We start from the raw sequence: 20,713 nt of genomic DNA, 5'->3' as shown, positions 1-20,713 counted from the left end.
TATTTATGGTAATTTGCCGATGAATAACTCCATATCGGGTCTAGATCCCATGACTGCAAGATTGTCACAAGGTTTCTCTCCTTGCGTAAGTCAACATGAACAACGAGAGGGCACACACCGTCTTTAGTCATGTGGCACCTTTTCAGATGAGGCTTACTGGGCTAACTGAGCACATGGATCTAAAGGGCCTGAGCGTGGTAAGCCCGGCAAGTGCCGGTTGCCCGTGGCGTCTTCTTCAACTGGATTCAACTATACCCTTGCAACTAAAATCAAAAAGAAAATAAGCTCATACGCCAATCGAAAACCAACGATCCATTACGAACTCGACTCCATTATTAGGGCTACGAACTCCATCTTGAAAATGTTATCCAACACAATGCTCAATGAAATCGCTGATAAGACCGATATGAGGCCCCGCTTGTGCCGTCACGAGCAGCCAATCCCCACCGATTCCCGCGACAACCTGCCCAATCGCGCGTAGCTTCCCCACGCGATACGAATCAACCCCTCGAATTCTCGATGCAAAGTCCCCGCAGTTTTGCAAGGGGGCTTCGCAACAATCTTGAATATCTTCAAAGAAGATACTGGAATCTTTCATATCCCTGCCGGTGCATCGCCACTAACTTACTTGGGCATCGCGTGCTTCTGATTCCGATCAAGACTGGATCACGAATGATGCAAAGCGTGAACGGTGTAACAAGGTGCTGGCCGCCCCTAGCCGGGTGGAGCTGCCCAATCAGGCTAGTGAAGCGCCAGTTGCGCGCTCCTGATAAGCAAGTGTAATAACCAAGTGGAGAGTGATGGACACCAGCTATATGAATCTCCTCCTCCTCCTCTAAAGCTTGGTCTTGGAATCTCCGAAAAACGACTTCACCTTTGATTTGAATCTCAGAATCACCTTCAACTCTTACCTACTTTCCAACACCCCCCAAGATTGACAAGATACATAGATCTTTACCTCACATCCTCCCATTTCTCATCTTTATACTTCATTTTGGTGTTCACACCTCTCCAACTCTCCTTAGATGGCGGTTTCGTTCTATCCACTCCTACTCCACTCACACGTCTATACCATATCGCTGTCTCAGCCCACTCGCAGATCTAGTAGACCCAGTACGAGGAAATCAAAACCCGTACTGTAAGCCAGTCGACATCTGATTTGCGAGACCGTAGTGGCAAGGCAAAAGAAAAAGAAGCCATGTCAATCGAAATTGTCCCGCTGGCTGAGCCCGATATTCCGGGTACCGTAGACTGTGTGCAGAGTACCTTTGCAGATGATCCTTATTTCCGGTGGGCATTCGACGCGTCCAAGGTACGAGCCACCAGACTCCTTTCTCTGCACATATAAGCGCTTCCCAAAGTGATAGGGAACAACGGAATGCACATCCAAGTCACGTTTCCGATGTTCTGAGCTTCCGAAACCCCCCATAAAGTAACCATCGCGTTTCCTTTAGTTCAAAGCCGAGCGAAACGCAGCTTCGATCGCAGCCCACCTTCAATTCAGCATCAACTGCGGCTACCCCGTTTACATTGCGAAAGTAAGCCGCGCAGCAAGCGACCTGAAATCCAACCACGAGATCCGCCTAGCTCCAGGAACCGTCGTCGGATTCAGCTGGTGGACTCCACCCGAAGCATTCTCTCTCCCACAACCATGGTTCGTCTGGGCGCAAGAATGGCTCCTTTCCTTCCGACAGCTCATGTTCAACATCCGATTCGCCGGCCGCGGAGGCTTAGATGTTCGCCGGTACTGGCTCTGGAAGAAGAGCCAGAAGGACGCGATGGACGACCTCTGGACCGGGCGCGAAGGCTACTATTACTGTAGCCTGCTGGGTGTCAGCTCGCAGGTTCGTGGAATGGGAGTTGGGAGACGGCTTATGGATGTCATTCTGCAAAAGGCGGATGAGGAGGGTGTCTCTTGCTACCTGGAAAGCTCGAAGGGGTATCCCAATATTGCCATCTATGAGAAGATGGGATTTGAGCTCTGCAATGAGATCAAGTGCGATGATAGCGGCAATGTTTGCAAGGTACGTCTTTCGTGGACTAAAACTTCTTTTGGCGACTGACTAGAGCGGCTTCAGCTGTATGGCATGACTCGCCTACCCAAGATCAAATCTTGATTTTACGACTGACGAAGTGACGTGGATGATTGTTTTTTTTTTTCTTTTTCTTTTTTTTTTTCGGTGTAAGCGTAAGGAGATTGGGAAATTGAAATTGATCACATAGCAAGGAATTGCGAGATTCGTATCGACTAACTTCAGATGACTTTCGGTTTTACTTGTTTTGAATAGTTACTAAATTGAATTTTTGACATTTCATTCAGCTTAACTTTAAGATCTGCATTTTCGTACTTCATTCAACGGCCAAGCACAATTTTCAGTATCTACGGTAGATGGTCTTCGTTCTAGTACATGGATTCAATTTACAGTCGCTGAAATTGGGATTAGAATCACAGATCTACTAGATCGACGCACCGCATACCCCAGCGCTTAAAACCAACAATTAAAATGTTTCCTGAACCAACCAATTTAAACACTAATGTACGTGACGAGCGACTTCACTTTTTCTGCATGCGCAAATCACTTTTTCACATCTACTGTACTACCGAGTTTACTCCAGAAACTTCCCTGTCAAACATGCTTTCATGGCGATCCACCCCCGACCGGCGCCAAATGACCACCTCTGGTAACTGGTGCAAACCAGACTCATTGCCATGTTCAGCAAGAAATCTCCATCCAGCTTGGTCGGGTTATTTACTCCGGGCGCGTACTCCCTGCGAAGATTATTTGCGCCCCCAAAGCTCCCCGCTCGGCCATGGTTTTTCCCTGGATGCCATGGTTTTGACGATGAAATCGTGGTAGTGGTATGGCCTGCCGAGACATAAAAGGGCATCTTTGCCCCTTGAGATTCATTCATTCCAGAGCTTCAGTGTATCCAACGAGCAGTCCTCTCTAGTCTCTTCCTTCTGCCTTTTTCTTTGTCGCAACATTATTTTCATCTTGCATGCATTCTGTGATCGAACATACTTTATCTATACTTTACCTGCCTATATCTCCCACAATCATGCCTTCAACTTATCAAGTTCCTCCCTATAGTATGACATCCTTCCCGTTCATGGGATGCGACATACCACAATATATCATACCGACCCAAGATCCCGATCATCACAAATCAGATCTTTATCGTCTTCTTTCTGAATGACATCCTCTACATACCAACATTTGAATCAACTCGGCAATTCCCTTGCCACCCTCGACCCAGGGTAGTTCCTGTTTCAACCAAGATCGAGCTCATTGGTGTGAGTTGCCCACGCCCACGACCACGCCCACGCCAATTTCAATTTCAATGGTAAGAATGAGTGAAAGAAAAACTCAATTAAGACGTCCGCTCATCGTCTGCCTTTCAAGATACCAACAAAGACTGCAATCAATACATGGAAGAATAGGTAAGTTGAAGGTAAGGGCCTGTCCAGGGTAAGTCAGGTTATTCATGTTCCACGACGAAAACACTTTTGCTCATCGCACCTCGATCAACGAACCTCGAGAATCTTGAGCGACTATCAAACTCGCCATATGATGAAATCTACATGCCCAGTTGTTGTCTGCGGTGCCTTCCACCGGTAGGTACAGAATTCAGCGCATGTGGTCCACTAAATTGAATAGAAGCTGATCATCTCATAATTTCCATCTATCTCTTTTATGCGAAACTCTCGAGATACAAGCCTGTGACGAGCAAGGGAATGGGAACTTGAAGAGGACATCAAAAGGTTCAATTTTTTACTTCTCCATCGCATTATTGTCGCTAATCATGCACATGTGCATCAGGCTCCAGGATGCTGGCCTTGCCGAACTACACCGAGATTTCCCACTGAATCTCAGACATTGATGCCCATGTCAATTGTCAATGGGGACCTGGTTCCTTATTTCTTCTTGATGACATCTGGAACAAAGAGGCCCACGGTGGATTAATACGGGTAAAGAACTTTCCCGTCCTTATTTCACCCCGTTTGAAGTAAGTCTGACTGGAGCATTGAATTTAGTGATAACGCGTTGATCACCCACGTCGATCGAATCGTGTTCGGACTTGGAGGGTGGGAGAGAGTTTGGAATTGATGCAGGCTAGAGGCCTCGGATTCCTTGGTTCGGGTGTTCGGCCCAATGATCTACTTCCTGTTTTTGTTTACTTTTCCTGTTGTGTCGATGGCTCCTTTTCTTTCAATTTTTCTTTTTTTTTCTTTCATTTATCATTTCTTTTGTATGTGTCCGGTCTTGACATTTGATCTGAGATCACATTTGTTTTTTGTTTTTGTTTTTTTCTTCTTCATTTTCATTTTCTTGTGCATATTGAAATCTCTTCGTCTTTTTTCTTCGTCTTTTTTCCTATGGTCTTTTCTTTGTCTTTCTTCCTATGGTCTTTTTTCTTTACATTTTTTGCATTTTCTTTCGACCTCAAGAACTGCCATCCCTTGAAGGCAATATTGAGATATTGTTAGGTTCTCATCAAATCCTGACAAATGGAAAGGAATAAAATTCTTTCTGAGCTTCGTTTATTCAAAAGTCCGAATGCTCTAGCGCTTCAAGTGTCATTCTTCTTTAGCTACTTTCGCCTCGCACATGTACCTAGTACAGAGCGCCGCTATGCTCGCTGTACTGTAGTAGCCTAGCAGGACACAGCTGCGGATTCTGAATTCGTGTATCCTAAGTCGATGAATGTCTCGTAATTCCAATAATCCGCCTGGGTCCCCTCTCCATCCACTGTGGCATTCCCTGTGAACTTCGCGGTCCAATAAGCGCTACCCCGAGTATACTTTTTCCATGCAGCAAGGCCAGTCTCAAGTATTTTCGCACGCGACGCTAGTGTGTTGGCGATTTCGGTCTGGATGGACCACTCGCCCACAAATGTCGGGAACTTTCCGTCTCCAGCAGAGCTAATGGCATCTGTGCAGATAAGTCCCGTCACATTGCTAGAACTCGCTGCTCGACCTTCAAAATAATAATTGTGAATGTCAAATACCAGATTTGTTCCGGCGGTGAAATTGGAAGACCAATATGCTTCACCCTTGAAACTGCCTTGGAACATCACTGGGATGCCACTGTTCACAGCCTCAACCTTGGCGATCACTTCATGGATATAGTTTGCCAAGTATGTGGCACCATTATCGGTAAGGCAATATGGTGTTCCGAACAGAGACAGATCTTCAACGTCGACAGGCTCATTTATAGGCTCCAAAGTATACGACTCTGGAAAGTTCGAATTCTGGATGAAAGAAATGGCCGCATCAACAGCTTCCAAGGAATATTTGAGAGCAGTTTGATTGTTGAACCAGCCGTAATGTCCTTCGGCCTCGCCAAAAGGGAAGCCATTCACGCCACCGGGAAGCGAGTGGATATCGATAATGATGTGCATGCCATACTTGTTGATAGCATACGAGGAAATGCTGGAAAGGAAGGATTGTTGGTTGCCATGATACAACTGTGATCCGGGGACATAAACCCAAGCCGCATATGTAGTTGGGATGCGCAGGACGTTCACGCCAGCCGCACCTAGGATGTCAATGTCGGCGGTGGTGATCCAAGTGGCATATCGGCGTTCCAGGATCGGTCCACATAGTGTGCCCTGATAGGCACAAAGACCCCATTCGTCCACAGCACCTCCAGAGTACTGGGCCCACCAATTAGTGTCAATGGTTGATTCCTGCTCAAGCCAACCACCTAAGTTGGCACCGACAGCACTGAAGGTCGTCCAATCGAGGTAACTGGTTGACGCGGCAGGACGACAAAGAGCAAGGCCTGCTAGCAGGGGTTGCAATATGATGGAGTGTATGGCTCTCATTCTTTCAAAATTTAATCAACAATATAGATGAAGGGTTCTTGTGGTTTATCGGTTTTGGGGGCTGACGATTCTCATTCTGCTGGCACCTTGTCATCTTATATACCCCTTCGGGGACTCTGTGAAAGGCGAGGAACGTCAATGGCAAAAATGGATCCACTATAGAAGATCGGCTCTGCAGATTTGATGAAGACCCTTTTTTCATACCCCAAGTTTCATGTTGCGGAGAATTCCTGGAGAACCCCGCGCGGTAAACTACCAGGGCCAGGGTCAAGAAAACTAAATTGGCTCTTCCACAATCCAGCAAGTCTTGGAGCTTGGAAGACGCAACAAACCCATTTTCCTTTTCGCCTTCTCGGCCCATCTTGTCACGAATTGGTGCCTAGAGTATGGTCGTGATCAGCGCCCTGAATATCAGCTGAAGTAGCCGCCAGTAGAATAGAGTAATAGGCTAAGAAGCGAGTGGGTCGCTGAGGGGGTGGGGGTGGGGGTGGATTCAAATTGGTCTCGATATCGTAGCGTCAATCCAATCGGTATATTGCCAATATCGCTAAGAGCCCTGCGTGCTTCACATGGGAAAGCAAATCATCTCGCTTAAAGGATCAACTTTTGGAGTAGACGAGGCCCGAGAACATAGAGTAGTACGTCGGGATGTGGAGAGTGTTAGTTAGTACATGTAAAACAGTTCGTGCACGCGACAACATGTGCCCAGGTGGCTCATACACCTCGAAGATTTTGAATTTTCAAAATAATGTCACTGAATATCGGCTGGATATGACCCGAATGACTAGGGTATTCTAGTCCCGTTGGAGGAGCCTCCGTGCCAATATTGCTACCTTGGCTTGAAAGGTGCGCGACGGCTCACTCCGAGGACCCTCTGCGGGGTGCTGCGAGAAACAGCCTTATTCTCAAGTGCTAGTGAATGCTCGGTTTTATGATATCCCCATCAATCAAGTGAATACGAAGGGCCTCAGGTATTTAAGATGTGACCTCTCCGTGATTTTCGCAACTCGGCTCACTCCATTTCTTCACTGAACTCAAAATTACCAGGCTTTTGCCCGGCCCCATCTCTTATACTCTTTCTACTCAGCCTTATCTTATTTCAGACTCACATCGTCATGGCAAAAGAAATTTCTGATACGCAAATCGAAAATGCGAATCAGGGCCGGACCAGTCCATCTGATCTTGGGCCTGACCCAGGGACGATTCGAGGACGAGCGATTCAACAACAAGAACATAATCGGGGATACATAGCAACCCTTCAAAAAGATCCCTGGCTCTTGTTCTGGATCGGAGTCATGCTGTGGACTCTGATCGTGCGGGGATTCGAGAACCAGTCCTCTGGCTCTGTGATTAGTATCCCTGATTTCAAGCAACGATTCGGTCAACTTCAAGATGGAGAGTATTTCATTGAGACCAAGTGGCAGTCGGCCCTGAGCGGGGGCTCAAATGCGGCTGCCATTGTGGGCTCATGGGCTGCCTCCTACTTTGCCGACATATATGGGGCCAAACCTATAATTCTGGCATCAGCAGCCATCAACATCGCATCGGTTGGTGTCGAATTTTCTACCACGTCAATCGGAATGTTCTTTGGGGGCAAGATGATGAACTTTGTCGCCATTGGCGCATTTCTCAATATTTGCACAGCATATGTTGCCGACGTTTCACCTCTCGCCATTCGGTCCTCTGTCATCGGGTTTTGCAATCTATCCCAATGTATCGGGCCCTTTGTCTCCGCAATCATGTCTTACTACACATCTTCATGGGACAACTCTTGGTCCTGGAAGTCTTTGATCTGCGCTCAATGGGCGTTCGCTGTTGTTGGGCTTATCGGACAAATCTTCATGCCCGAGTCCCCTGTCTACCTCGTTAGGCGGGGAAAGCTCGAGCAAGCCCGAAAATCCCTCAATCGGCTTTACTCAGACCCTTGCGATGCCGAAGGCCATTTGCAACGGATCAAGTTAACCCTCGAGGAAGCCGAGACGCAAAATTCCGCCTCATACAGCGACTGCTTTCGCGGGACCAATCTTCGTCGCACGATGATTGCCATCATGGTCTTCTTAGCTGAACCAATGTCAGGACTCGGATTCGTATCGAATTATGGTGCTTTAATGTACCAGTATCTGGGAATAGGGGATCGACAATCTTTCATGATTCAAATCGGTGCTCAAATTCTTTCAATGTCCGGGGCCACGATTTCATTTCTCATTGGCGATATGTTTGGCCGGAGACCCATGTACCTTGGTGGCTGCATTGGACTGGCCCTGTTACTACTTTGCATGGGGATTGCAGGGTCGGTAAACACCAATGCCGCCACTACTGCCGCAGTAGGCTTCTACACCATGTATAATTTCTTTTATAATGCCGGTGTGGGATCCAATGTCTATACTATCGCAGGAGAGGTACCCACTTCGGCCCTCCGGACTAAGACGCTTGCCGTGGCTCTGTCAATCTCAGCAGCAGTAAACACCATGTGGTCCTTTGTCGCGCCCTACATGTTCAACCCAGGATATGGTGGACTCAAAGCCAAAATCGGCTTTGTTTTCGGTGCCTTCATGCTTTTATTCGCTGTTATGGCATTTTTCTTTGTTCCGGAGACTCGCCAACGCACTTATGAGGAGCTTGATGAACTTTTCATGAATCGTGTACCGACTCGAGAGTTCCGTAAATATGTTACCTTGGCAGAGCAACGAGCTGCAGAAGCTTACAAAGTAACGGAGAAAATGACGGATATTGCTCAGGATTGAGTAGGGCTTGGAAAGGAAGAGAGAAGCCCATCTATTGAATTGTCTATAGTCCCTAAGCTTTAACTACCCAACAATCCATCACAGATATTCCCGAATCTTTACGAACATTGTGTAATATTTAGGTCTTGAAAATTATTTTTTTTCATGTCCGATCTCCAACCATGGGAAATGATAGCGAGAATACGTCTCCACGGCCGTTGAAACACTGGGAAGCCCCACAACAGGCAGCCATCACCGGTTGAACTTTCAAAGCAGCCAATCAGAATCAAGCAAAGCGACAAGCTTTGACTAGCGAGAAAAACAGTGAATCGGATGCCGATTCTTTGTCCACGTTGCTATTTCTGGATGGAAAATTTGAATCTTTTTCGTATCGCGATATGTTTATCCGAATTGGTCCTTTCAAACCCATGCTCATCCTTGTCGCATCCTTTGTAGTGTAAGAAGTAGAAGAGTGAACGTGATTCATGTCAGCTCCGGGTAAGATCCGCAGTGGCGGATCAGCAAGAGGGGAAATCAAGCGAAACTGGCGTGGTCGAATCAAAGCGATTGTTTCCTGTCGGTGCACATCTCCCGACATAAGAGGAGAAGCGGATCAACCAATGGCTTGGTCCGGTCGAGCCGTAAATTGTCGAGCATACTAGTAGTAAGACATTGATCAGATTGCGAATATGAGCCATCATCCCGGCGCTGGCGTAAGCCTTTCATGTACCTTTTTATCTCGCATATCCCTGCTGATTCGTTCATTCACCATTTTCCACTTGCGCTTTCTTTTTTTCTTCTTTCCCCCGACCTTTTCATTGTCACCCGATCTTGAACTTTTCATCTCCTCTAGAACTCATCCCACGCTCTACGGAAAACGAACCCTCCCCACCATGCACTGACCACCGAACCCTGAACATCCGATCAACTATACAATCACAGCGCAGCGCACCACACTGCGCTTGGTCTTTACCCAATCGGCCTTCAATTCACAAGTCTTCTCAATTCAAAAGTCAAACACAGCATCTCGCTCAGTCTTTTCCCCATAAATTCTCACCATGGGCCTTACAAGAGCCGCCGTCATCGTTATCGTGCTGGCCGCCTGCTTAGCCATAACTGCCATGGGCGCAGCGCTTTTCCGCCGCTACAACCCACTTGGCGACACTGGGCTATCGGGAGATGCGTCCCATCAACAAAATCAATACATGCGCGCAGTACGACTACGAAATTACGGACACCTGAAGAGAGAGTCGCTGGGTGCTGTAAAAGACTTGGAATCGAGGTGTACGTTATGAGCTATTATTGGGTTGCTGACACGGCTCGCTAACTAAGACATTTTGCAGACACGACCGAGGAACTCTCCGGCCACTACCCTCAGTATGCAAGCGAGCCCAAAACTCCTTCGACAAATGTCGCATGAATGAAAAAGTGAAAAATCGCATATGAATTTATCAAAAATTGAAAAGGAAAAAAATTGAATCACGATCATGATTATGGATATTTTGGGGCGTTGAATTTGACTTGGAATAAATGGGTTGGGATCGAGGCTTCTGAACACGAGGATCAAAGACATGGCTAAATTGCCCACTTTTGAATCCTCGGCTTTCGGATCGAATCTGAAGTGTGGTTTTTTTTCGCGATCTCATTTTCGAGCGTTTTGTTGAATTGCATATTCTTTGTTCATCACCGAGTACATCAAATGCTGCTGGGTTTGTCGATTGTGTTGGAGTGTTTCATCTACTGAAAATGTATTATTGACTTTGCATGTTGATATGTTTAGCACAGATATCTCTAAACTACATTTTCCGATCCAAGTACGATCAAACTCGTTCCAATACTCTGATATTTCCACAAAATACTTCACCAATTTCTCCATCACACCACTTCATGCAGCAGGCTGTGAAACCTATGTCGGTTCCTAGATTCGAGTCTCAAAGTCTGGCTCAACGTGCAAATGACGTCAAAGGCACAATGAAATACGTGAAATCCATCATTTTGGAGCTCAAAATCACGTTTGAGTCTGCTGCAAACATTTTGCACTACTCGCAGATCATTTCGTTGTGGATGAGATGTCGGAACAGGTCGATACACCGCAACTACAGCCTCCGAATAGCCCCCTTTCACTAGCCTTATGGAACTTCACATCACAGTGGTTCCTAGTTCCACAGGGAACAGGCATCCTCGCCGTCATTCTCGCACGGCTGGACTACCAGTTCAACGGCCTCCAGATCCTGGCCAAAATCGTATGGATCTATACAATCGTCCTCTTCGGCTTGTGTCTGATAATCTACCTCCTCCGTGTCCACATCTACCCAAAACACGCTCTCCATGAACTGCGCACCAACCTCATAGAAACCTCTTGTCTCTCCTCCATCCCAATCGTCTACACCTCAATCCTCCAACTAGCCGTGCTCCAGTACGGAGACCGAGCCGGACTGGCAATCTACATCCTCTGGTGGAGAAACGCTGCAATCGCAACCATCGCCGCCCTCGGAATTCCCTACATCCAACTCAAGATCCAAGCACCCGGCGTGCAGCGTCTCCCCCCAGCTGTCCTCCTCCCCTTCATCGCAATCATCACCTCCGCCGCCGGCGCCGGAGTCATATCCCGACAAAGCCACGTTAGCCCCCGCCTCCAAGTCCCCGCCATAATAGTCGCGTACCTCCAGCTCGGCATCGGACTCGCCGTCGCAGCCAGCTACGCCGTCCTAGTCATGTTCCAACACTTCAACCAGGTACACTCGGTTGCAGAAAAGGTCTTCCAGGACATGATCCTCTGCGGGCCGTTCGGCCAGGGCGCATTCGCCCTCCAGGTCCTGGGCGAAGCCGTGGAGGAAAGCTTCGGGGCGTACCACCGCGGCAAGTTTCTGACGGCCAAAGCAGCCGATACGATCGGCGTGACGAGTCAGTTTCTCGGGCTTCTAACTTGGGGTTATGGTGTGTTTTGGTGGTGCTTTGCTATCCTTAGTATATGCCATACGCTCGGGGCTCAGCCGCGTGGGGGGCGGAAACCCCCTTTCAGTTTGGCGGCGTGGTCGATCATATTCCCTTGGGTGCGTCGAGCAACAATCTCACACAATCCTTCCTTCGGCTCCTTTTTTCTATATATAGAGCCGGGATACATACAGTGCTGACCGAGCTAATTTGACGCACGGCAGGGCGTTTTCACTAATGCGGCTGTGGAATTGGGGAAAATCATGGATTCGCCGGCTTTTGCTGTCGTTTCCACTGGGCTTTTGCTCATCATGCTGGTGATGTGGATTTTCAATCAGGTGTTGACTTTGCGCGGGATTCTCACCGGTCGCATTTTGGGTGTTGAGCATTGGAGGGAAAGAGAACAAAGTCTAGATTCGTTCAGGGGTGGAGACAAGGATGCCTGAGGGGTCGAGGATGTGGCAGCCTTGCGAGTCGGGGAGACAACCAGATCTTTGGATCTTCCTTCCCCGCTCCGGTGGCCATTGACCAGGTTGCACGGAGTACACCGTACTCGTGTACTGGTAAGTCCAAATTCCGCGTACTCGTGTACTCCTGACTGGTGAGTTGTGACTCTCCGTACTCTTATACAGAAAATTTCCATTTCAGCCGGACCCAACGGGTTAAGCCGCTTGGGGCTGTTTCGTGCAAAGGAAACCCTCTGATTGACCAGAGCGGGCTCAGCCAAGCAACCAGCTCCACATCTTCACAAAATGAATACGCCCGAGGGCCGAGGCGCAGCGTGTTCTAACTTCCAATACGCTCTCAAGCTTGCGGTCAGGCATAAGGCACAAACAAAGAAATTACCAGGGTGTCGAGAGCTAGCTGAGTACCGCAACTCTGATTCGCAGGGCTGAAACGTGCTGTCATTTTTTGGCCCCAGAATCCCATGCATTACATGACGACAGCGATTTGGTTTCGCAGAGTTTCCCTCATTCGGTCGTATTTGGGTGGCCTAAAGCTTCCAAAAAACCCCCTGTGTGCGGAGCCAGTTTGTTGTTAAACTTCTGAGCTCCATCAACCCCGTTTCTATTTGCTGGCAGTGCCCTCATCAGGAAATGTTAGCGTAATCGGTCGGACTCTGGAACTTCAAGTTCCCGATTGCCCCCACATGGTTCGTGCGCGCAAGCAAATGATACGAGTACGGGCCAAGGCCATTGGTACTTAGCAACCTTTATTTTTATTCCGTTTGTGTTTGGGGAATCAAAGATGCGTTGAGTCGGTGAAGAAAAAATAAATAAAACCCATCCTCTTTTTCCTTGGAATATCCCCTACATGATCTCAGTACCTCATTTATACTTCTGATCACCTTGCTTCCCAGATCATTGCACATGTGAGAGGAATCACCTATAGCCTATCAGCCATGATCTTCAAAATGCGGGAAGCCATTATGAGCTCAGGCTCTGTAGTCTATGACAGCGACACAGCAAGTGAGGAACGGTATGTACATGCCCCGCTATTGGCCTCTTGAATCGCCAAAAAAAAAACATTGGTGGGAAAGAGGGAGAGAAAAAATGGTTTCTAATGCTATTCAGACCTCCATCACAACCCGCACGAACCAAGATTCATGCAAATTTCCAAGTGGCCCGCCCGGCCCCAAAATCATCACTCAGATTGGCACCAAAGCTCCTTTTACAAATTCAACAAATCGCCTCCAATCACCGTCCAGTACCAGTCATGGAAATATGGCAACCGCCTTTCCGCAAATCAAAGCTTACTCGGGGATTTCCCCAGCGACCTAAGTTAAGGTCCGGCGACATCTACGCCACAACCAATGAACCCTATTTTATGGATACCAATGCCCTTCGGGCACATTCTACCAACTCCGCCTCGCAGGACGAGAGCGATGGGAGCTGTACGCCGCACAGGGACATCGTTGCGGCCCTGTGCCAATGTGCATCGTCGAGCGCTGAGACGCCGACTTCGTCTATTCACTATCGCGATGCGCGGTCTTGTTGGCAGGGCAGCGCGGGCGTTGCAGGGGTGGAGAAGACGCCATGTTACCGGTTCACTATTAAGAATGAGCAAGATGGAAACCAGGATGCTGGAAACCTTGGAAGAATGATCTTGCAATTCGAGAAGCGCATTTCGACGGGCAAAGAGAATGGGCCTGAGTCGGAGCAGTTTGTTTTGTTTCTTATTGATCGGACGGCGAAGAGAAAAAGTCGTCTGGCTACGATGACGAGGAGCGGCGTGGAGATTCTGGTGCGGAAGAGCTCTGTCATGGAGCATCTGCAAATATGTATGGATTTGACTGATCCTGTGCCGAATACCAGCGGCGCCAGTGCCCACGAGGCATTGGAGACATGGTTGTATACGCAAGTTCTTACGCTGGGCGTGTGCGTTGCCCAACAAGCGGGCTGGAATTTCCTGGACATATAAGCCCCCAGGGGGGGGGTGGATTGATTTATCACGACTTTAATGATACCAAATAGACTTGAAATCCTATTTAGCGGCTACTATACTATCAATACTTTGCTCAAGCTCTTTAATACGTAGAAATACCCTCTTCCAGAGCTTTAATCTGCAGTGCCAAAAGACGCGAATAGTATCTGCACAGCGCCAGATTGCCACCCATAAACCAGAACCCGGGGTGTCCGCTGCGCTGCCACATGGTTCGGAACTCGCCCTCGCCATTCAGTCCCCACACATCACCAACGCGATCCGCGACCTCATCACCGAAGATGATGCGCGCTTGAGTCCTCATATTTTGGTACCCCGTCGCAAAAACAATCTCATCCGCTTCCAGCTCAGACCCGTCCGCGAACCGAATTCCATGCGCCAGAATCTCGCTGATCTCTTGTCCCTGCTTGACCTTCACTTTGCCATCCACAATCAACTGGCTCCCGCCAACATCAATATAGTAGCCGCCTCCACGCTGGAAATACTTCATCATAAGACCTGAATCCATGGGACCACGGTCAACCTCGAAGCCGGCCTTCGCCAGCCCTTCAAGCGTCTTTGCATCATTCAGATTCACGGCCTTTGTGACCTTCGTCTGTTGCAATTTGAATAACTCGGGCGGCACACTCATCAGATACGTATCGGCATCCTCGGTGGGCGGGGCCGCTTCATCATAAAGGCCCTTGAGGGCAATCTCGGTGATAGAGTTCGATGAGACGATGCACGTCGAGCTCCGCTGCACCATCGTAACATCATAACCCTTCTCATAGTAATCCTGGGCAATGTCGTGACCGGAGTTACAAGATCCAACCACAATAGCCTTCTTGCCCTTTGAACCCTCCTTTGCACCAGGGAACTCGGAGCTGTGGCAGATTTGATTGCCTTGGAAGCTTTCCATTCCCTTGAAGGTCGGCAGATTCTTCTTGCCAGAGTGGCCGGTGGCCTGGATTACGTGGCGCGGATGGAAAGTGCGTGTCTCTGTTGAACCGTCTGCTTTAGTGCGTTGCACGACAACGGTCCATTGCTTCGTCTTCTCATCCCAGGATGTGGACTTCAGATCGGTCCGGACCCAGACGTTTAGCTCAAGCAATTTGACATATGACTCGAAGAACTCGGCCAATTTATCTTTCGGTGTGAAGATCGGCCAGTTAGATGGGAAGGGGAGGTATGGCATGTGGTCGTACCAGACTGGGTCATGGAGCACTAGTTGGTGATAGCGATGGCGCCAGCTATCTCCAATTCGATCTTCTTGGTCAATGACTAGGGTATCGACGTTGAGCATCTTAAGACGTGCGGCTGCCGTGAGACCTCCTTGGCCAGCACCTATAACGGACACAAGTTTTAGCACCCGGGGTCCAAACATTTGAGCGATGTAGTAGAGATGCGTTAATACATACCCACAATTAATACCGCAGGATCTCTCCCTTCATAGTCCGCATCCGCAGTACGTCGGTCCTGCCAGTTCGTTCGACCCTGATACGCTCCATGCTGCACACCGACCGGTCTGCGGCCATTGACCAATTCCCCGTGGCTAGTGATCTCACTAAGTGTCGTGAAAACAGTGAAAATCTTCCACTCCTCTCCCTGCTGCGCAAGTCGCACAAGGCCCCGACCGTTTCCGAAGCCAGTAGTCACCTTGAGAAAGAACTCAATCCCATGGACCTCACCAAAGGCATCAATGGGTCCAGTATGGGGTGCCTTAAACGGCGAAGAGTGATCGATTTCAAATTCGATTGCCGAGGGGCTTTCAACAGCAAACTTCGACAGGGCCTCGGCACCTTTCAAAGTCCGGAATTCCCATGAGAGACAGAGATGATCACGCCAGTAACTGTTTTCGATGAACAACGAGGCAATGCCAGTGGTATCTTTTTTCGCAATGCTATCATTGAGCTTCTCGATCAGGGCGCTGGCGATATTCGCGGGGTTTTCAGGCGTGCTTGTGCTTGTCTTTGGAAGAATACCGAGCGGGATATCACAAGAGCCGGGCTCCACTCTATAGCGTGAGGGGAGCTGGAGCTGTGTCTCTCCGTCAATGGCCGTCATATTTGAGAATTGCAGATTTTTTGGGTCCGGAGAGGTGAAGGGAGGAGGAAAATACTTTTTTGGGGTCGGTCAGAAGTAAAATGCTACTAGAAACCCCGCACATAGAGGCCAAGTGACATTTCCAACCCCACCTTTCAGGGTGACCCCTGTGGAGTTTTGCTTACAGAATCTTAAGGGGTGTTACAGATACTTATTGAGTTTTTGAAGAATTTAGATTGAAATGCTATGTGTTGGAATGTAAGCTACTTAGAAATTTTCGATTTATTGTTGGCTGTTAACCTCAAGTGCTCGATTAGCGTAAGTTCCGGCCCCTGCCCCGCGTATAGAAGCTCTTGGGTTGCGACTTCCCCGGAACACCCCGCTGCCCCACCAATCTGATCTACCTTGATTTAACCCCTTTTGGTACTCGATTGGTCCGGAAAAAGGTGTGTGCGTCAAGATTCAAGAGAACTCAATGTTTGAATAGTCATCTCTTTCAAAGGGTCAAATGTACTGCCCAAGCCCGAATTCTGAGACCATTTGGTGCAGAGCTGCGGTTAGACGTTTATAAGAACGATGTTGACAACAAAGAGAGATAGAGGAAATCCCCTCTTTTAACTAATATTCCTAAGGTCAGATACTTGAGCGACTATTGCGTGTGATCTTTGCCCCAGTATTTCGTCGGTTGATAGCTAAAAAATTAAGATTAAAGTAGGCACTCAGAAGTGAGCTCAACATTTATCTAAAGTACTAATCAGGTATTGAGTAGATACTCTTCTCCAGTATCGAGTATATACCCATCTTTTAGTATCCAGTACGTAGTTTGTACACTTTGAGGTTGGGTATCCCCAGGGCTATTACATAGGCCCCCTGCCTACCTGTGGTGGACCTAGATAGTAGAAACATGGCTGGAACTTGGACTGCGGGCCGCTCTCTGCTTGTAAAAACAATACTGTTTGGTTTCAATGTTTCTTAGTTTTAGAAACGGGGTCTCAATTTTACCGGTTCAGTGCAATGAACGTCGGCTCGACTGGGAGTAACCCGAAATACCTCCAAGGTCAGTTCACTTTACTCGGGACTAGGCATACCTAGGGTTGTTGCCGATCATTCGGTGCCGGGTATTATTTGTGTTATTTGCCGTCAAATGTAGCCGAAGATCTATTCTATCAATGATTAAAGTTAAATATCCACAAGTACGACAGAGACTTTGACGATCATCCAGATGTCCGCACTTAATACCATGCACATGTGGACCAGACATGGATCCGAGTATCCCGAGTTCCGAGATCCGAGCCACACTACAGAGTACACTATTTAGATTTCAACTCTAAAACAACCCCCACATTACCAAGGTTGGATATGAAAGAATCCCTACAGAGAAATATGCTCCGAGTTCGCTATCATTGTGTTACACCGCTGATCTGGGTATGTATCCACTCTACTGGCTAGCTGGGGATTATGTGATGAATGTTTTCGCAAGTACCTTAGTAGGAAAGGGGTGGACTTGCCAGGAGCCGCGAACTTTCAAGCTTGGAATAGTCTGAGCCCCCGAGCCCCCGAGCCCCCGAGCCTCCGAGATGGATCTATAGCAAACGTTGGTAGGTTCAAGCTGTGAAGTCCAGTCTAGACCATGACTTCACGACTTATACCAATCATGTTCAAATATGAGGCGTTGTTATGGCGATACTAGCAGTCCTGATTTGTACTTAAACTCTCTCTCTCTCCTTGCCGGTTTGAATTTTGTTTTCCACGCTTCGCCTTTTCTGAACTCTACAATCTCCACTTGCTTTCACTCTTGACAATCATCCCACCAATCATCTCAAAATGGTTTCTCACCACGGCATCCATCATGTCCACAAGACTCCGATCCAGGATCTCCCCCATATGAACTTCCGCTCGTATGTTGAAGCCCTTAAGCAGGACAACGATCTCGTGGAAATCGACCGAGAAATCGACCCCGATCTCGAATGTGGTGCCATCATCCGCAAGGTCTGCGAGACCGACGACAAAGCGCCGCTTTTCAACAACCTGAAGGGAGCTCGCGATGGTCTCTTCCGTATCCTCGGCGCACCCAACTCGCTTCGATCAGGCAAGGACAAGTACGGACGACTTGCTCGCCACCTGGCTCTTCCTCCCTCGTCCGGCATGAAGGAGATCTTGGACAAGATGCTTTCCGCGAAGCATGCTCAACCGATTCCCCCGAATATCGTCAAGACTGGCTCCTGCAAAGAGAACGTGCTGAACACCGAAGAGTTTGACCTGACGAAACTTCCGGTCCCTCTTTTGCACCAGGCCGATGGTGGAAAGTATATCCAGACCTACGGTATGCACGTCATATCTTCACCGGAGAAGGATTGGACAAATTGGTCTATTGCCCGTGCTATGGTTTATGACAAAGACCACTTGGCTGGTTTGGTCATCCCGCCTCAGCATGTTTGGCAGATGCAACAGAAGTGGAAGGCTATTGGCAAGGACGTGCCTTGGGCCCTTTGCTTCGGTGTTCCCCCTGCCGCCATCATGGCCTCTAGTATGCCATTACCTGATGGCTGTACTGAAGCTGGCTATATTGGCGCTATGACTGGCCACGCTATTGACGTGGTCAAGTGTGAGACTAACGACCTCTATGTCCCGGCGAACGCTGAGATCGTTCTTGAGGGTACTATGTCAATCACTGAGACTGGCCCTGAAGGACCATTCGGAGAGATGCATGGGTATGATATCTCTTTTCTTCAAAACGGATTCTGAACAGAGACTAATCCCTTCTTTTCTTCTCCAGTTATGTTTTCCCTGGAGATACCCACCCTTGCCCTCTCTATAAGGTGAACAAGATCACCTACCGGAACGGTGCTATCCTCCCAGTCTCTAACTGTGGCCGCCTTACCGATGAGACCGTGAGTCGAATCTTTTTAAGAATTCTAGATTTGCTATTAATGATCTAACTTTTTGTTCTTTGATATAGCATACGATGATCGGACCCCTTGCGGCTGCCGAAATTCACCAGCTCTGTAAGGACGCATGTCTTCCTGTTAAGGAGGCCATGTCCCCTTTCGAATCCCAAGTAACCTGGGTTGTGCTTCAGATTGACGGCGCCAAGCTCCGTCAGATGAAGACCACCTCGGAGGAACTTTGCAGGAAGATTGGTGATTTGATATTCAACCACAAGGCTGGCTATACTATCCATCGCCTGCTTCTCGTCGGTGATGATATCGATGTATATGACTGGAAGGATGTCATCTGGGCATTCTGCACTCGCTGTCGTCCCAGCCTCGACGAGTACTTTTACGATGACGTCCGCGGATTCCCTCTGATTCCGTACATGTCGCATGGAAACGGTTCCCCTATCCAGGGTGGCAAGGTTGTTTCCGACGCTTTGATGCCTACTGAGTACACCACTGGACCTGATTGGCAGGCTGCTGACTTCAAGAACTCGTACCCCGAGGCCATAAAAGCCAAGGTGAACGCTGAGTGGGCTTCTATGGGCTTCAAGGCTGATCACTGAGAATCTCGCATTGTGTTTATATAAAAATCGTCTGTCAACAGCGGTCAATCTTTTATTCTGTCAACTGTCAATTTTAACAAATTCGGGCCTTCGGGAGAATACGCTAGATTATGTACGTTTGATATTGAGATTTCATCCGGTTAATATTTCCCAGCGTTGCTTTGATACTACTAGGTATGTACTCACATGTGCAGCAACTTCCCAAGCCGAATGGTGGAGAAATTGATATGAAAATACAACTACATAATGTGGAACTTTGGAATCAATTGATATTTGAAATATAAATATTGTAAGGGGTAACGCAACGCCGGCAGTCTGAGTAGTACAGACGGGTCGATTTGAATGCAGAGAGGAAGTATTTCAGTAGCTAGCCCACTCTACGGTTGCAAATGTTTTCATGAGCATGGGGGACATGCGTTGTTAAGATCTTCAGGAACAGACTTGACCCCAACATTGAAAATATGCTGTCTGTATTGTGTCGAACCAACATTTGAAGGGGACATCTGGATGATTCTTCTAAGTATCCGAATCCGAGCTAGACATAGTACTAATTAACTAGTATGCTTACTACTGAGTTCCCCTGCAGGCTTCATTCAAACATTTGAACCCACTAAGTCTATTCCCTATCTAATTCTTCCTGCTTTTTCAGCAGCAAATAGAGGGCAAACGCCCAACTACAATACATATATATCCGTACTACCAGGCGTATCCTTAGTATGTAGACACTTTATAGTTCAAATGTTGAAAGGTTTGCCTGTACACAGGATATACATATTAAATACATAATTTCGCGCATATCCTTAGTAAATCTCGTATTAAAACCAAAGGATTTTATGTATATGAATGTATATTAATGCTGCACGTATCCTGAGTAAATCCTTTATAGTTGAAATTTAAAGGGTTTATCAGTACACAGGATGTACATATCAAATACATAATTTCGCGCATATCCTTAATAAATCCTTTGTAGAAACCAAGGATTATATGTATTTGGATGTATATTAATGCTGTGCATGTCCTTAGTAAAACCTTTATTAAAACCAAGGGTTGTTACAAGTTATAAGAATGTATATCAATACTGCGTCTATCCTTAATAAATTCTTGACAGTTGAAAGCTTTGCCTGTACACAGGATATACATATTAGATACATAATTTCGCGCATGTCCTCAGTAAATTCTTTATCGAAAAAAAGGGCTGTATGTTCCCAATACGTGAATTTTTGCTTCATAGCGCATTAAACGGATTCGCTTTACATGAACCAGC

General features: G+C 47.7%; 8 protein-coding genes across 8 annotated transcripts; 6 read left to right on the top strand and 2 right to left on the bottom strand.

Annotated features, from left to right (window-relative positions):
• Nucleotides 1–1,198: 1,198 nt before the first annotated feature.
• On the top strand, nt 1,199–2,117 carry N7466_007674 (GNAT family N-acetyltransferase; the record flags this gene model as incomplete). Its single annotated transcript, XM_057167063.1, has 3 exons — nt 1,199–1,312; nt 1,455–2,024; nt 2,079–2,117. 3 exons carry the CDS (start codon nt 1,199–1,201, stop codon nt 2,115–2,117), a joined length of 723 nt encoding a protein of 240 aa, XP_057020104.1.
• Nucleotides 2,118–4,656: 2,539 nt separating this feature from the next.
• N7466_007673 (cellulase) lies at nt 4,657–5,829 on the bottom strand (the record flags this gene model as incomplete). Its single annotated transcript, XM_057167062.1, has 1 exon — nt 4,657–5,829. One exon carries the CDS (start codon nt 5,827–5,829, stop codon nt 4,657–4,659), a length of 1,173 nt encoding a protein of 390 aa, XP_057020103.1.
• A 1,115-nt stretch (nt 5,830–6,944) lies between these two features.
• On the top strand, nt 6,945–8,573 carry N7466_007672 (general substrate transporter; the record flags this gene model as incomplete). Its single annotated transcript, XM_057167061.1, has 1 exon — nt 6,945–8,573. The coding sequence occupies one exon, from the start codon at nt 6,945–6,947 to the stop codon at nt 8,571–8,573; it is 1,629 nt and encodes a 542-aa protein (XP_057020102.1).
• A 1,037-nt stretch (nt 8,574–9,610) lies between these two features.
• On the top strand, nt 9,611–9,972 carry N7466_007671 (uncharacterized protein; the record flags this gene model as incomplete). Its single annotated transcript, XM_057167060.1, has 2 exons — nt 9,611–9,836; nt 9,896–9,972. The coding sequence occupies 2 exons, from the start codon at nt 9,611–9,613 to the stop codon at nt 9,970–9,972; spliced, it is 303 nt and encodes a 100-aa protein (XP_057020101.1).
• A 649-nt stretch (nt 9,973–10,621) lies between these two features.
• On the top strand, nt 10,622–11,932 carry N7466_007670 (putative malic acid transport protein; the record flags this gene model as incomplete). The annotated part of the gene is made up of 2 exons (XM_057167059.1): nt 10,622–11,605; nt 11,711–11,932. 2 exons carry the CDS (start codon nt 10,622–10,624, stop codon nt 11,930–11,932), a joined length of 1,206 nt encoding a protein of 401 aa, XP_057020100.1.
• A 968-nt stretch (nt 11,933–12,900) lies between these two features.
• N7466_007669 (uncharacterized protein) lies at nt 12,901–13,907 on the top strand (the record flags this gene model as incomplete). Its single annotated transcript, XM_057167058.1, has 2 exons — nt 12,901–12,965; nt 13,061–13,907. 2 exons carry the CDS (start codon nt 12,901–12,903, stop codon nt 13,905–13,907), a joined length of 912 nt encoding a protein of 303 aa, XP_057020099.1.
• Nucleotides 13,908–14,013: 106 nt separating this feature from the next.
• N7466_007668 (flavin-containing monooxygenase) lies at nt 14,014–15,971 on the bottom strand (the record flags this gene model as incomplete). The annotated part of the gene is made up of 2 exons (XM_057167057.1): nt 14,014–15,251; nt 15,326–15,971. The coding sequence occupies 2 exons, from the start codon at nt 15,969–15,971 to the stop codon at nt 14,014–14,016; spliced, it is 1,884 nt and encodes a 627-aa protein (XP_057020098.1).
• Nucleotides 15,972–17,774: 1,803 nt separating this feature from the next.
• Nucleotides 17,775–19,449, top strand: N7466_007667 (UbiD family decarboxylase; the record flags this gene model as incomplete). Its single annotated transcript, XM_057167056.1, has 3 exons — nt 17,775–18,661; nt 18,727–18,841; nt 18,910–19,449. The coding sequence occupies 3 exons, from the start codon at nt 17,775–17,777 to the stop codon at nt 19,447–19,449; spliced, it is 1,542 nt and encodes a 513-aa protein (XP_057020097.1).
• Between the last annotated feature and the right edge of the window lie 1,264 nt (nt 19,450–20,713).

The sequence above is a fragment of the Penicillium verhagenii genome (genome assembly GCF_028828195.1).
Source record: "Penicillium verhagenii strain IBT 33310 chromosome Unknown utg000007l_segment0_segment0, whole genome shotgun sequence".
Taxonomy (NCBI): domain Eukaryota; kingdom Fungi; phylum Ascomycota; class Eurotiomycetes; order Eurotiales; family Aspergillaceae; genus Penicillium; species Penicillium verhagenii.
This window is presented reverse-complemented; position numbering and strand designations above follow the sequence as displayed.